A 16,766-nucleotide genomic window follows, 5' to 3' on the forward strand; every position below is an offset into this window, starting at 1 on the left:
GCTCATAATCGAGAAGACAAACATAAACAGTATAAATATTAGTACTGTTATTTTTAAATCTCTGAATTTTATAGCTGTACGTATAATTTTTATGAGAACTGGTTTTAAGGGCTCAGCAGCAGTGTTGTTTAAACTGTACTATAGTTCAGCGTCATTTCTATAAAATGTTTTCCTATTTCTTCCCTGTAAAAGCTTGACATAGCTCCATAAAGGCCAGGTGATAAAACTCACTACTCCATCTTAATCTACCTTTGCATGGGGATTGTTTGGGATTACTGTGCAGAAAATCCTCCTTAATATCATCTCCTGGAGGGAAAATTGAAAGATCTTGCTGTTGATGTGGTTCACTGTTTCCATGCATGTACTGTCCCTTTGTCCTTGCTCGTAACAACCTGGTTCTTTTGCACATTAGCCAGTTCATCTCCCAGTGCAACAGGGAGCGCAGTCAGTGGTTTACAGAGGTAACATGAATGGGGTTGTCTTCCTCATTCGTCTCTGTCTGCTGTGAAACCCTTCTCTCCTTTCACACACTTGGCTATTTCGTGCTTTTCCAGGCTGTTTCTCTTGCAGGATTCCTTTACTCTGTCGCTTTTCTCTAATTTTTCCTGTTAAATCCATTTGGCAATTCCACTGGGTGCATTATAGCTGTTAATGTGAGGACTCTTTCCAGGGCATTCTTCCCTCCAAGGCTAAGTTTGGTTGGTTTTGGTAACCTTTGTGTCAGTCCTGTGTATTCCTGCTGTAGTTCATCAGATTGGAATCCTGTTTAAAGAGGGTTCTGATTTGCTGCGCAGAACAGGTGCGATGGAGGAGGTGAAGCATCCTCCAGGCAGCAAAACATTCAGCTCATGCCCCCCTTCCTTTACAACTCTGAGGACTGAAAAATCTGTGCAACACAGAGAGGCACCTGTGCTCTGGTTCACCCCAGTCAACTGTAGGGACTTTACTGCTGTTCGTAAATTGAGAGTCTCATCACTCAGGGCTCTCTGCTAGTTCACAGCAGAGAATGCCGCCTCCCAAGGGGGAGGATTTGTCCTTTCTTTCTAGCAGCACAAGGGGTTGTATGCTGAGGCTTCACAAGCTCATCTGACACAGGGATATGCTTAAAGCCTGATTTTTCAGTCAAGACTTTAAATTCCTAACGCAATGTCATAATTTCTGCTCAAAGCTTGATCAATTACTTCTCCAAAATATTGGCACTCGGTGTTTCATTAGGGTAGATTTGAAGTGGCAGCCAAAAAGTGAATAAGGACAAACACAGCTGCCTGAAAATCATATCAGGAACCAGTAGATTCTTTTGTGGTAAATTCACATTCTTTCAATTGTTCTGCAGTTTATCAGGGTAATTTCTGTGTGTCTGAAATCACATTTCAGATATAAGCTGGGCTAAAGCAGTGGGGTCTGAGAGGAAGAGAGAAATATCCTCCGTATATTACCTAGTAATCTGAAAAGCAAAGTAGGGGAAGATTCAGTGCAGTGTTCCAGCATTCCTTGTTGCATAGGAAAAGGGGCACTGGGGGAAACGTGAATAAAATGAGTACCAGCTTCTTCTAGAAAGTGACTTGAGTCTAAACATATTTCAGTCCTGGCTACATGTGATAAAGGAAACCTGCACTGCATCTGTGTGCAGTAAATTCATTTAAAGGGCAGGTGTAGGAAATGAAACCTTCAGAGCTCATGAGCTGCTAGAATCTTGCACTGACATTGCAGGGGAAAGAGCCCAAACCTAAATGAAGCACAGGACCAATGCAGCTCTAGTGCTTGCTGCAGTGCTGATAGAAAGCCAAGAGCCTCCAGTGTAATATCTTGAGAGCTGAGAGAAGTACTGAGCTGGTACACACAGAGTCGTGTGGCAGGAAGGTGATAGAAAACAGAAACAACAAAATCTAGAGGAGCAGCCCCCAAAATATCCTGTGCGTATCGTTATTGCTACACAGTCTACTGCACAGAATACACATTTTTAAGCAGTCTTCAACAGAGACTAGCTTGGTTCATTAAAATGTGTCATCTACCATACTGTAGATTTAAGGTGATTCTGTAATTTGGTTTTCTGGATCTCAGAGCTGGGCCTGTTTTGTTTGTGCTTGTATGGCTTGTGACTCAGTAAGCCCTGATCCTTACTTTGTCTTTTGTTAACCATAAGCCACCTAATAAAACACTGATTTAGTCAGTAGTGGAAAAAGATAATGAATCCAAAACCAAATTTGTACGGATGCCAGAAGAGACCAGAGAGCTAAGAAAAACAAACAAACAAAAAACAACCCCCCCAAACACTAAGAACCAAGCTGTATGGTGTACTTGGCCTTGCCATTGAGAGCACCTAGGTTTGAATCCTCATTTGCTGTGTGTTGGATTTTACATGTGGCTCCTCCACAGCGTCTTTAATCATATAAGCAAAATGGTTTATAAGCATACCTGGACTGCAAACAGTGGTGAGGAGGAGTCTTACTGTTGTGTGTCTCCTTCATTCTTGTGCTGATAAAATTAATAGGAAAAATTTAAGGCTAGTCTTTGGTTACTCTGAGAAGTCTCTGAAAAAAGTGTGGTTCCCAGTATCCCAGTGCTGCAAACACTGTAACTGGTACTTAACATTTCAGCTGCAAAGACTGTCACTTTGCTTCTGATCGACATTTTTGTGCAAAAAAACCTGCACACTTGTGTGTTGCAGAGCTGGCTGGCTCTGCAATGGGCAATCTGGCAAGGCAGAATCTAAACCTCCTGTACTATAGGAGTTGCTTCATCTGTCCTTGCCTTATGGCTATCCCTGGATTGAAAGCAAAAGGCATTTTTCCATAACCCAGTTGTTCAGCAGAACATTTCTGGTGGGACAGCGAAGGAAAACATCATCTCCATTGGAAACAAGTTGATATTTAGGCAGAAGAAAATTGTCCTGTGGGAATTCGGTCAGGTCAGCTGCACAAACATCTCATGGAAAGTGGATTTGGATCTTTACTGAGAGCAGATGGCTGGGAACTGAGTTTTGTGTGGCAAAGCCCCTCTTTGCAGCGGGCAGGTGTGACGGGTGTTGCTCAGTGCAGAGCGCTCTCTACTGAAACTGGGGTGAGTGAGCCTCACGGTTCTCACTGTCCTGAGACATTCTGGGATAGATTCTTACACAAGTATGAACTGTGATGGACTGGGAGCACTGTTATTATGAGTGAAGGTTGTTTAGCGATGTAGAAGTCTTAGGTTGCTTCTGTGAGTAAATAAATTTTTTTGAGAATCAAGTCTCTTGAAGGGACAGTGCTGCTTATTGCCATTTGGTTCCAAAATGTATATTTAAAGGTATATATTATTAAGGGCATATTCTCTTGGATCTTAAATAAAACACTTCAAAAGAGGTAGCCATTGGGATTGCTCATCAGTGTTATGATCAGATGATCATCAGTTACCCAGAGTCATACCTGGGTTCAGAATTAGACTCAAGGAGAACATGCCACGAGACCACGCTGACAGAAAAGCCTGTGACAGAAATGTTAGATGACGTAAATAATTCGGGGATTTTCTAAATTTTGTTTGTTCAATTATTTCTCTTTAAATGTGTGTACTGTTTTGTTTAATGAATTGGAGGTTCTTGCTTCTTTTCCTCTACAGTGCTCCTATGACAGCTCCTGGAAGTAGCTCTTTTTTTTTTTTTTTTTTTTTTTTTTAAAGCTGATTGTCCTCTCTTTCTCCTTGTGCTTATTTTCTTCTTTTGGGAGCTGCAGGATCTTACAATGAAGTGTAACGAGGAAGAAAAATCACTAAGCGCAGAGGCGTTTTCCAAGGTTTCATTGACCAACTTGCGCAGATCAGCAGTTCCAGATCTCTCCACAGACCTGGGGATGAACATCTTCAAAAAGGTGAGTGAGAGAAAACTTTAATTTGCCTCTGATTCAGCATGTCACTGTCCTGCTAAATAGCAGCTGAAGGTCTGCTTGGACTGTATATTCATGAGGTCTACTTGGAATACATGTGCATGCCATATGTGAGATTGAGGTCCCTTTTCATGGGAGTTGCGTGTTATTACATAGGTTTTTATATGCTCTTTGCAGACACAGTACTCAAATCTTTATTCAAATAGCTGTTCTGCTGAAACTGCGTAAGTGGAGGGCACTCAAAGAGTGCTGATTTTTAAGTGCTGGTGCTCACTTGTAGTTCCTGCTAAGTTGGTGAGTTCTTCTGATATTTTTACCTCATCTTAGCTCTAGGTTGCAACCATTCAAGATACCAGGCAAACTTTTGTGGATTCTGTGCATCTGGGTCAAGGTCCAACCATTTCGTAAAATTATCCAAGGGCATCCCTGCCAGCTGAGGGCAATACTAAGTTGCTGTAAACACTCATGTGATCCCAGCGTGCAGACAGTTGCTAGCAGGGTAAATGCCCAAGATAAGAAGCTCAGAGTGGAAGGTTGTGCTTGGGACACACATCTGTGTTATCTTTTTCCCTCAAATGGCAGTCTTCCATGGCTCAAAGCTTCTACTTGCTCCCATATCCCTCTTGCAGTTCAAGAGCCGCAAAGAGGACAGGGACCGTGAGCGCAAAGGGTCAATTCCTTTCCACCATACTGGGAAGAAGCGGCAGAGAAGGATGGGGGTGCCTTTCCTCCTCCATGAGGATCATTTGGATGTCTCACCCACTCGCAGCACTTTCTCCTTTGGCAGCTTCTCTGGAATCGGAGAGGACCGACGTGGCATTGAGAGAGGAGGATGGCAGACCACCATTTTAGGTGAGATGTTGTTGTATCTGCCCCAGCTTCTGTGTCATTCCTGTTGTAAACACTGAGAGAACAACAAAGGCTCTTTATTTCATTGTTCATCCTGTTGTCACCTTGGCTCTGATTGCAGCATGACACACCTGTTGGTAGAACTGGTGACTGCTCACAGCAGACCTTGAATGACTTACGCCTTAGTTCACTTTTTCTCTGAAAACTACCATCTTTGCTAGAATAACAGCTGATGTGGCAACCTGTAGGGATCACTGTGCCACTTGAATATGCCTTCCCTGAGTGGTAGCAAGCGTTGCATGACTGCACCTTAAAACAGATTCAAGGAATATTTGCATCATCTTCTTTAAAAAAAAAAATATTCAAAGAGGCAGCAGTATGGTCACTAGGAGTACGGCCTAAATATTCTATTCACAGTCTTCCTCAACTGAATGTTGGATACAGTGTAAATAGGATACTGTCTCAGTGAGGCTTATGCTGTCTTGATATTGCAAAGAGACAGTTGTTTAAGTCAAAAAATGGGCTCCTTCAAGCTTCTAAGTTCACTGAACAGTGTCCAGGCATTTTTTCTGTTTCACAGATGTACTCCCAATGTCATAGATTTTTATCATGGCACCCTTTTGTAAAGATGGTAGGCAAGAAAATGATCTGCCATGCCAGAGCCTTCTCATTTTCACCATCTTAGATGGCAACATTTTGGAGAACTCTCCATTGGAAACATGTCCCTCTCTGGGACAGAGGAGAGTGGGCTTAGCAAGAGAATTTTAAAAGATTCATGTGTGTTTTGTCAATAGTTAATATACAAACACATACAGATTTGTACAAGAATAACAAACTTTGTAAATCCTTGTTTCCATATATTCAGTACCTCAAGAAGCTAGTTAAAATTTAATCCCAGGGACTCCAGATTCTTGCTGTGACTAAACCTACAGCTTTTTGCTTTCTGATGTCTTAGTGAAATCATGTATTTCAGATTCAAGTCCAATGGTCAACAGATCCTGCCAACTTCAGAGACAGTCCCCCTCTTTTAGTAGATGGGATTTGTATTGCTTTGCATTCTTGAAAAATTTCCTTTGCCTTAGCCCTCTCCATTCTGAAATACCTATTTCTTTTGGACCAGAGGAGAAGAAACCAAATTCCTGTACTCTGCCCCAAAGGGTGGAGTCCTACAGTGCTGACCAGTCTCACTTCCTTGAAGGTGCTGATGGTTAAGAATGGGGGTGCATGTGCTGAGGGGAAGACCTTGCAGAGAGTTTGTACATTCAGTCTTTATATCAATAAACGCCCGTGAGAGATCCCACTATTATGTTTGGTTCTACTTTACAGTGTCCTGGAACGCCTTGACTTTTGCAGACTCCAGTCCTCCAATTTTTAACCTCAGCTACTGTCTCTTAGCTCCAGGCAGCTCTCAGATAAGTAAAACAGATCTCCTTTCTCGTCCTCGCCCTAGGAAAGTTTACCAGGCGGGGGAGCTCTGACACAGCCACGGAGATGGAGAGCCTGAGCGCCAGGCACTCGCACTCCCATCACACGCTGGTCTCTGACCTGCCGGACCACTCAAACAGCCACGGAGAGAACACAGTCAAAGAAGGTAAATTTAACATACCAGGAAAGACTTTTCAGTGAAATATCAACTCCAAGAAGCTGAGGAAGTGTCACTGTTTCCATATATGAGTATGTGACTAATTGTTTTTTTTCCTTTTTTATTTCCGTATCTTTGGAGTGGTTTTTTTTTTTCCTTGTAGAAAAATGTTCCAAGCCTTTCATGTTTACCTGGTGGAGCTGTTAAAGCAATTGGCAGCCATCAGCAGGGAGAAGGCAAGGTTTGGTGTTTTCTGCCTTCCCACAGCACAACACAGAATTTTGGGCAGAAACTTGGTATTGTTAACTTCAGTGGTTTCATGGGGTATTTTGTGGTATTTCATGCCCCTTTGCAATCCACAGCTGCTGAACTGTGCTGAGAATCACAGACTTTTTTCCTAATTCCCCTCATTCCAGTTAGAAACCTGGCTTTGAAATTTACTCAGTCTCAAGAGGGGCTTCAGGGCCTCGGGATGACTGATTAAGGGATGAGGAGCACAAGAAGTGTTCTCCTCTGTCCTTCCAGTTTTGCAAGGGAACGATAAGGGAAGAAACAGGAAGAGCCAGCAGATCAACACCTGGCACCAAGTCTGGTATCACCAGCAGAATTTTGGGGGTTCTGGGTTTGTTTGCACCAGCCTGTTGGTGACAGATGAGCTACTCCCCACCCAAAGAAGGAAAAGGGTCTTTGCACAGGAGTTAGCAGGGCTCATTGAAAGGGCTTTAACTGCATTTGAAGGGGGAAATGGTTGGAATAAATTTTCCTACTGCCATCTTTATTGTTATCTTCACCATACAAACTTCAGTGAATGCCATTAAAAAGTCCCAGTTGCCAGCAAGAAATCCTCTGATACAAGCAACTGATTCCTGCCCTGATCACTGACCAAACTGCAGCTTAGTTCAAGGTACTGCTCTTGGCCTTAGAACATTTCTCCTAATAAATAGTGCTAGTTCATTGCTGGGAGGGTTGCCCAGGCTTTGAGAAAATCTGGTCACCAGTCTGGCAAGTTTCTGGCAAGTTGGTATTTGCATAATATAACCAGTCCATCACTGAGTCATTGCTTATTAGATGTATGTCGTGTTGTTAATTAGAATACATTAAATAGCTTAGGAAGAAGTTCTTTGTTATTCCATAGCCCTTTTACTGTCCGGCAGATGACAGTCCAACCAACCCTGTGGGACACATAGGGTCTTTCTACACTACAGGGTGTATAAACCTACTTAAAAAGCACTAAGTGAGGGAAATTACTAACAGTGTGGCCTGGAGCTCAGTGTGAGCTGTAAAAACATAGTGAATCCTTGATAAAATTTGGCCTGTGTAGCCAACACGCTAATCTGAGCAATCTAAAGCTTTGCATTTTGGAGGTGGTTTAGACTGTCACAGGTATTGTTAGGAACACCCTGCTCCATTTTTTTCAACTGGTGTGATGAAATATTTCATATTGGTGTGACTTAGAAAGCTGCTCCAAACTGGTGCTGCTGTTCCCCTACTTTCCCTCCTGCATCCAGCTGCAGAGTCCTTTTTCTTCGCCTCACAGGGGCAGTGCTGCTTTAAAGACCAGGCACTGGACCAATACAGGGAGCAAAGCTAGCCAAATTCTAATCCCCCCTTTGGATTAGATTTAGGCTGGCTGAGTTCCCTGATCTAATTAACTGCCTGCTTGACTGAGATCAACTTAAGCTGCCGTGGAACTGCAATGCTAGAGCAAACTCAGTGTTGTTCTAATTTACACTGGCTTAAAGGAAGAAATGAATCTATCTTTTATCTCAGTACCCATTATAGTAATTAGGAACCTGTCTTGTCTTTCAGCATTACAAGCTGCATTAAGAGGTGCTCCCTTTAAACACGCTCAGCCTCAGTCTTCCATTCCATAACTGTAGAGGTGGAAATTTACAGGTAGCCCTTTTCCCCCCTGCAGTGCGGTCCCAGATCTCCACCATCACTGTGGCAACCTTCAACACTACCCTGGCCTCGTTCAACGTGGGCTATGCTGATTTCTTCAGCGAGCACATGAGGAAGCTTTGCAACCAGGTGCCCATCCCTGAGATGCCCCACGAGCCACTTGCATGTGCCAACCTTCCCCGGAGCCTGACGGACTCCTGCATCAATTACAGTTGCTTGGAGGACACAGATCACATTGATGGAACCAACAACTTTGTCCACAAGAACGGCATGCTGGATCTCTCGGTAATTGGCAAGAATGAGGAAAGCCAGGTCCCTCTTCTGTCCATATAGCTGTACCACTGAGATCAGGGTTTGGATGGGCTTTTCCTCCACCTCTTTTTATGACTTCTCTCAGCAGTACATAAAGGTCAGTCAGATACATTTGTGCATATCCTAAAAACCTCCTCTGAGATCCTGCAACTCCTGTTACTCCTTGCAAGGAGCGCATGTGCATGTGGAATGCACACATCAAATCCTAAATGGTATAATGTAATGGCTGTGTTCCTGGGGCATGCACCAAATTCCCTATAAAATAGTATAAGACTGAGTAGCTCCTTTCTTCTAATGGCACCTTAAAACTCACCTTTTCTGCTTTCTTCTTAATGACTTGACAGCTCCCAGTGCACTGAAGCAGTACTCTCAGGCTCACAGATGTCATCTCGTGGTTTCCTTTGCTGCCTGACTGTGCCCAGCCTGTGGTTTCTTGTCTTACACCTAGATTGTAGGCTCTTAGGATTTAGGGTTGTGTGTCCTTTGCTGGGAGTTTGTACTGTGCCTGCTGTAACGAGTCTCTGGTCTGTGACTGCAGTTTCCAGGCACAAAACAGTGCTAGGAGAGAAAGTAAACCTGACTTTAAATACGATGTTTGGATCTCCCAGGTGGTCCTGAAGGCCGTTTACTTGGTGCTGAACCACGACATCAGCTCCCGGATTTGCGATGTGGCCCTGAACATTGTGGAATGCTTACTGCAGCTCGGCGTGGTGCCCTGCGTGGAGAAGGCTCGCAGGAAGAGTGACAACAAAGAAAATGAGGCCCCTGAGAAGAGACCAAGCGAAGGATCCTTCCAGCTCAAAGGCGCTGCTTCTGGTGGTTCAGCTTGTGGGTTTGGGCCACCTCCAGTTAGTGGAGCTGGAGACGGAGGAGAAGAAGGAGGTGGTGGAAGTGGAGGAGGAGGCGGAGGTGGAAGTGATGGAGGTGGTGGAGGAGGAGGAGGGCCGTATGAGAAGAACAACAAAAAACAAGAAAAGGTTTGTATTGCTTCCCTTTGTACAATTCCTGAAAGTACTGTAAGGTCTGTTAAGATTGACTGTGCTTGTGTATGCAACTGCCCTTTTGTTTGCTCTCTTTTATTTTGCACCACAGTGACAAATTAATTTATTTTGCTCTGGTGCTCCCTGGGGGTTCCACTGAGGAAACACTGGGAACTCAAGCACTGTAACTACTCCAGAGAAGCAGCTGCCAAAAGCAAAATTTGTGAGCCTTGCATGGACATTTTCAATATCTTGTCAATTGTTTGAAACTCTCAATAATCACAATGATTTTTTGGGGAGGGTTATTATTCATAACTTATAAGGAAAAATAGAATCCAGTGTGTGAGCACATCTTCCTTTCTACGGCCAGAAATCATAAATTTTTCAGTATTGCTATGAGAATTGGCCAAGAGATGCTGTTGCTGACATTCAAAGTTGTAATTCATAGTAGCATAATACCTAAGACATTTTAAAAAGATGTTTGTTTTTCTACTCAAGCAGAAATTTTCAGGCAGGATTTTTTGAAGTGCGGGCTGAATGGTCTGCATAGCAGCACACAGAGGCTTCACATTTACAGCAGAACTTTCTCATGGGAGCTGAAAGGGGTGGAGCTGGTCCCTAAACTTGAAAAATAAGTGGAGTAAACACTTCAACTCAGTAATGGAGTGTCTGAGAGGAGAAATGGACAGCAATTTGTCAAAATGTTAACAAAATACCACTGGTTGTGCCAGGATTCCACATTGTCTTTCCCTCTGTGATCCCCAGGATGAAGGCCCATCTGTCAGCACCCATAGGCTGGCACTCACAATGCTGATCAAAATTGTGAAGTCCCTGGGTTGTGCCTATGGTTGTGGAGAAGGACACCGAGGGCTCTCTGGAGATCGCCTGAGACACCAGGTATTCCGGGAGAATGTAAGAGAATTAAAGCTCATTACAGCGTCCCCCCCTGTACTTTTGGCATCATCTGCTGAGATTGCTGTCTGCCCCCTCTGTAGCTTTCTCTGTATTGACAATAAATGTGTTGCTCTTTGCCTCAGCTCAAAGATTGTGTTGCAGCCCAGCCGTAGCAGGTTTTCAGCTATTGTGTTATCTTGCAACCCCTGGGGGGTGCCAAGAGCAGACCTGAAGTCCAGGGTGCTTCTGACCACCCCAGTGGATGGGTTGGGACAAATAGATGGGAGCAAATCCCCTGTGTGAGCTGGTGTAAGTAACTTTTCTCATGATGTTACCCCAATAGAGTATGCTACTTACAAGAGATGCAGCTGTCTTGGGTTGCATATCTGAATCCAGAAGTCTAAAGTGTAGGTACGTGCACCTTTCCTAATGGTGATTATGGGTCATTGCTGCTGGGCTGCTTCATCAGCTCCTGATAGCTGGAGTACACTGTACTTGCAGGCCTGTTGGTGTGCTGCAAGGAAGTAAAAGACTCATGCCCTGCTGAGGGGCAGGGTGGATCATCACTGTCGACTTCTTACATTTTTGGTTCTACCTGAGCTGAACAGTGGAAAATGCCCAGGATGTAGTCCAGACATCAAACTTCATCCAGAAGAATTTCTCTCTCTGCAATCAGTCCAATGTCCTGTCAAATGGGAGCCTTTCAAAGGCCCTCTCCAGCGTGTGCCTCCTCCTCACCTTTTGTGCTTGCAGAAAGGAGCACTTTTTGTGACTGTAACGAGAATTTACTAATCCCACGGTATGGGTGTGAACCAGATGCTACACCATGGCTTTGGTTAGCCTGAGCCATGCCAACAGGGCTATAATTTAGTTCTGGGATCTGAGCTAGATGGCTCAGAGATGGACTGGTTGCTCTGTATCCTGCAGTGTTCTGCTAGCTAGGCTCCCAGGTACTGAGGAGACTGCAGCAGTGATGTTAGTTCTGGACACAGTGGGACAAGATGGGGTGAGAGAGTCCCAGTGGTAATGATATTCTGCTGCACAGGTACCATATTCATCACAATGTCAGCTGGACTTCTAAGATTGTGTTGGAGCTGAGCCAGCAAAGCGTTTAGGCCTATGCATAATATTAAACATAAATGAATAGGTCTCTTGGAGCCAAGGTTCTTATTGAGCCCATTGAACTGAGGTGTTTATGGGAAGAGATTTTCCTAAGTGTCTAAGTCTGCTGCATTTTCTCTGCATTTGTCTGGCCAAACTGCTTTGCATGCACCATTTGTGTTGACTGCATGGACAATCACATGTCTGAGTTTATTGGGAAGTTAAACATCCTATTGTATGTAGCTGGAGAGTTCATGTTTCCCAGAGAGCTGATAGTTTAGATTCTCTTAACTCCAGCATGCATGGGGTCCCTGTAGGATGGATAGTTTTGTGATAAGAAGTTGACAGTTAATAGCATTTAAAATAAAAAGTTAGTGTTTTGCATTATATAAGTGGATCACTGGGTATAGGTGCCTGAAGTGGGTTGGGCTGAGCCAGAGGCTGCAAATCAGATGCCTGAGGCTAAGAACTGTTTCACCAAGGCACCGAGCCTTGACAGAGGTGGTACATTCCTACTCCACTCACATCCAGTGAGATTGCACTTTGGGCCTGGGGAGAGGAAGGGAGGTCTTGAGGCGTGGCTGGCAGTGACTTCACCACCACCTCCAAACAGTGGCACCAATGCTGGTGCACTGTGCTGAATTTATTGTTGCCTCCAGAGGTGAATCTGTCTTGTTACAGAACCTAAACCTTCTGGCTCCTCGGGAAGACTCCTTCAGAGACAGCACAGCAGAGCATTGGCTAAGCAAGAACAAAATTCCCCTGCTCCTATGTAGTTTGATGAGGTGTTTTTTGATGGATATCATTGCAGGCTCAGAACTGCCTCACAAAGCTGTACAAACTGGATAAGATTCAATTCCGGCAGACCATGAGGGATTATGTGAACAGGGATTCCCTCAATAATGTGGTGGATTTCCTTCATGCTTTACTGGGATTCTGCATGGAGCCAGTCACTGACAGTAAGTATAGCTAGCCTCAGAAACTCTCACTTGAGTATTCCTAAACTATGCCATCAGAAAGAAGCCATACCCTTTTCCTTTACAAAAAGAAAGAAAAAAAAAGTGAATTGCTACCCTCAGAAAATACAGAGTGTATCTTTATCCAGATAAGGATAGTGTGGGTCAGGGGAGATCCAAAAACCCAGGGATCTTGCCCAGAGATCTTGGGGCACCCAGTGCACCTGAGATTGAAGGTGTCTCTTTTGATTCATCCTACCTGTTGTTCATGGCTCTTCACAGAAAATACTTTCATTCAGCGATGCCTCGGGCAGGAAATTCTCTGCTTCATGACATGGCACCAGCTGGAATGGCCTGTTTAATCCAGGTCTGAATGGAGATATAATCGAGCATTAAAACCCTCTGGGGTGCCTCAGATGAGGCAGTAAACACCAAGAACAGGCTGAGGGAACAAAAACAGCAACAGACAGATGCACGTGACTGCAGTTAGGAGTGTGCATGCATGTGGGTATGGAGGGGGGTTTGAGGGGTTTTTTTAAGTTAGAAAAATTATTCTGGGTGCTATTAGAACAACTAAATATTTATGCTTGGTCACTGCTTGTATCAGCACTTAACAATGACTGTTTACAGAGTAGGAATAGCTCCTCTGAAACACTCAGGGACTCTGACTAGTTTATTAGCCTGTCTCTGATCCCAGGCATTTCAGAGAAAGCATCAAAGAGTATTTGCATGTAGCCAGCATTTGTGAAGAAGATCCCCATGGGAAGTTTCTCTGCCTATTCATCAATTATTGACTGACTCATGCTTTGAAGCGTGGCAGCTCATGCAGCTCTCAAAAGTCTTTTCTCTCATCTCATGAAACTGGGATGTTTCTTGTAATTAATGTCAATGTGTGATTCTTTTTTGACTCTTTCTGAGAGCTCAGTCTCCATGTGCACCTTGCAAGAACAACATTCCCGTAGTTCAGACGATTTAATTTTCATGGGTATTGTCACTTTGCAGCTTAATCAAACAGCTCTTGTCCTTTAGAACAGTAACTGGAAAAGCTGAAAGTATTGTTCAAATTTTATGCCTTATTCTGTACGTCTGTAAATGAGAGATGGGGATAAAAGGAAGCCGGAGTGGTCCTGATCTTTTCAATCCTTTTTCATAATACAAATATTTCTGGGATGATTTCATCCTTGTAATTTTTTTTACCCCTCACTTCATTTTTGTGGGGTGGGATTGTGAGAACTGAACATAGGATATTAGGTGGGGTCATGTCCTTGTCTCATGTATAATAGTAATAATGATCATTCCTTTACATGTGTCTTTAAGCCATCTCATTTAAACCATTCCTAACAAGAGGGCTTGCTTATACTTGAATTTCACAGACAAGGCTGGATTTGGGAATAACTTCACCACAGTGGACAACAAGTCTACAGCCCAGAGTGTAGAAGGTATTATTGTGAGTGCCATGTTCAAGTCACTGATCACTCGCTGTGCTTCCACTACACATGAGCTCCACAGCCCGGAAAACCTGGTAAGCACTTGATTTCTTGTTAACAAAGTTACTTTTTCACTTGAGTGTCACCAGTGAGACTTTACAGTGAAGAATTTGCTCTGTTTCGCCAAATCCCTTCGAGTGCAGGAAGCTGTGCAGTCACAGTTGAAATACTATGTAAATGTGATGGCCCTTCTTGCATGCCTGCTTTGGAACCCGGGGAATTAGCCAGAATAAAAGTTGTGTAGTATGAATTGCAATTTCCTCTCTGTTCAAGCAGCTTCTGCGTTGTTCCAAATGGATTAGTAGCATAATCTGGAGCGAGGGATTAATGAACAAGAAGGGCAATGTTATCCTGGTTTGTATCAGACGTGTATGACCAGCAGGACCAGGGCAATAATTGTCCCCCTGTACCGGGCACTGGTGAGGCTGCATCTCACATTCTGGAGTCAGTTTTGGGCCACTCACTAAAGAAGGACACTGAGGTGCCAGAGTGTGTCCAGAGAAGGGCAGTGGGAAAGGATCTGGATCACAAGTCTGATGAGGAGCAGCAGAGGGAACTGGAGTTGTTTCGCCTCGAGAAAAGGAGGCTCGGGGGACACCTTCTTGTTCTCTACAACTACCTGAAACAAGGGTGTAGTCAGGTGGGGTTCAGTGTCTTGTCACAGGTAACAAGTGACAGGACAAGAGGAAACGGCCTCAAGTTGCACCAATTAATTAAATTAGATACTGGGGACAGTTTCTTCACTGAAAGGGTGGTCAGGTATTGCCCACGGAAGTGGTGAAATCACCATCTCTGGAGGAGTTTAAAAGATATGTGGATGTGGCATGTGGATGGGGCCATGGTTTAGTGGTGGGCTTGGCAGTGCTGGGTTAACAGTTGGACTCAGTGATCTTTAAGAGGTCTTTTCCAACCTCCATGATTCCAAGACCACCACCAGCACAAATCAACTTTCAGCAAAGTCAAAGCCAGTTCACTTGGTTAAGGACCTGGCCCACCTGTGGCAGAGAAAGTGAGTTGCTGAAAAGCATTTCGGTAGATCTTTCCCAAGTTTAGATAAACATTCAATTTACCGAGGGAGGTTTTTTTCAGTTTACCTGGAGAAAAGTAAGGTGCTGCTGGTTGTTGCCTATACACTGTCTTCTCAGAACAGTCAGTAAAATGGATGCCATGAACTCTCTTCCAAACCAGTGCCAAAGCTAGCAGCTAATCTCAAACCATCTCCTTTACTATCAGAAACTGGGATTTTTTGTGGAAGCAGCCAAGAAGCATTCATGTGCTCCATCCTTAGGGCAGAGGTGTGGAGGCACTGAGGTGCAGCTAAAGGGACAGGAATGCTATGTGAGGGGAAGGAAGGGAAGAAGAAAAAAACACAGTAACATCTCAAACCAACAGAGTAGTCTGCCTATGTCCAAATCCTCTTGTTCTTGTGGATATTGCCCCTTTGGAATGTTTCTTAGCAGAGATTAGTTTGTGGGATACAGAAAAAAAAATATGGAAAAGAAAGAGCCTTAAACAGCATACCAGTTATTTATTTGCTGGTTTTCTGGTTGAGTTTTTTGTGGGGGTTGTTTGTTTGTTTGTTTGGTTGGTTGGTTGGTTGGTTTGGTTTGTTTAGTTGAAAGCTGGTTTTGCAGTTCCTTGCTGGGAATTTTCAGAATAATCCAAGGTCTTTCAGGAAAGCTCACAGGGCAAAAATCAGGTCCTGTAAAACTGTTTCCTCCATCCCCTTGCCCTCAGATATAGGGGTGATTTGCACGTCTCAGGTGTGTATGAATGTTAGAACTAAAAAGAGTCTTGACTGCAGGAGTAGGTCGGGGAATGAGGGAGTCATTCCTCTCTCTTCCTATGATGTGAAGCTCACAGGAATGAGCTAATAACGAAACAATGAAGAAAAATCCTAAGACACCCACTGGTTTTGAAAAAAAACATGCAGTTTTTTGCACTCTACTTCCACTCACATACACCTTAGATTTTTCATGCCTTTAGGTTTATGGCTCAGATGGGTGGGATAAAACAGGCTTTAAGTCCTTTTTGCAGGTCCCTCGTCTCACAGCTGTTAAAGCCTCTGATAACTCTCCATCTGCTGTATCCCATTGGAGAGCATGTTCCATAATATTAATAATGCTCCTCATTGTCTGCTTCTTCTGAGTGCACTAAATGAGTTTCCAGCCACAAAACCACAAACCCTGTACCTGGAGAGTGTATCACACAACAGCCAGAGGAAGTAATGGCCTGCTGAAGTGCCTCAGAAAATATTGATTCTCACTGCTTCTTCACAAGATGCAGACTGAATTCTTTCTTTTTCACGATGCCTTGCTCCGAAGGGCTTGTACTGCGATATCCGACAGCTGGTCCAGTTTATCAAGGAGGCCCATGGGAATGTGTTCCGGAGAGTGGCACTCAGTGCCCTCTTGGACAGCGCTGAAAAGTTAATACCAGGAAAAAAAACAGAGGAAGCAGAGCAGGAGCCAAAACCTTCTGGAAGCAAAAGGTGGGTGCCTGGGAGAGATAAGGTAAATAACTCATTTGCATGTGGCTGTGGGACAGCCTGTACTAAACACAAATGTAGGCTTGTGTGTTTTATCTTGATAACCTGTGTCAGTTCTTGGTGTCAGACTTGTGCTGTGGCAGCAGCCTCCTTTAAAACTTAATGAACCGGGACAGTAACAGATTTGCAGCAAAAAGCATTGACACTTTCATACGAGAGCCTAAGAGAACAGTGCAATGGAAACACTGGGAGAAGGAAAGGTTAAGAGGACTAGGAAGCACAGTGTCAGTTCCAAAACACTGTATGGACATAGTTTTAAATGTGCATCGCATCCTTTGTGCTGTTTATCTGACAGGTA

At 43.9% G+C, this 16,766-nt stretch overlaps 1 protein-coding gene across 14 annotated transcripts in view; it reads left to right on the forward strand.

The window, feature by feature from the left end:
* UNC80 (unc-80 homolog, NALCN channel complex subunit) overlaps window positions 1-16,766 on the forward strand; it is a 117,303-nt gene that overhangs the window by 18,822 nt on the left and 81,715 nt on the right. For 11 of the 14 annotated variants that reach the window (XR_003571658.1, XM_027887805.1, XM_027887810.1 and 8 more), the window contains 9 exons: window positions 3,708-3,842; window positions 4,487-4,709; window positions 6,157-6,297; window positions 8,207-8,475; window positions 9,111-9,479; window positions 10,248-10,394; window positions 12,289-12,436; window positions 13,807-13,955; window positions 16,245-16,411. Coding sequence is in view for 13 of the 14 variants with exons in the window: in XM_027887805.1 (XP_027743606.1) it covers window positions 3,708-3,842; window positions 4,487-4,709; window positions 6,157-6,297; window positions 8,207-8,475; window positions 9,111-9,479; window positions 10,248-10,394; window positions 12,289-12,436; window positions 13,807-13,955; window positions 16,245-16,411 (1,748 nt within the window). In the remaining variant the exon portion in view is untranslated. The remainder of the gene's footprint in view (window positions 1-3,707; window positions 3,843-4,486; window positions 4,710-6,156; window positions 6,298-8,206; window positions 8,476-9,110; window positions 9,480-10,247; window positions 10,395-12,288; window positions 12,437-13,806; window positions 13,956-16,244; window positions 16,412-16,766) is intronic. The other 3 variants (XM_027887808.1, XM_027887818.1, XM_027887817.1) reach the window with 1 other exon arrangement.

This window comes from Empidonax traillii, unplaced genomic scaffold, assembly GCF_003031625.1.
Source record: "Empidonax traillii isolate 1590-97213 ecotype Southwest subspecies unplaced genomic scaffold, ASM303162v1 scaffold223:size1722714, whole genome shotgun sequence".
NCBI classification, from domain to species: Eukaryota; Metazoa; Chordata; class Aves; order Passeriformes; family Tyrannidae; genus Empidonax; species Empidonax traillii.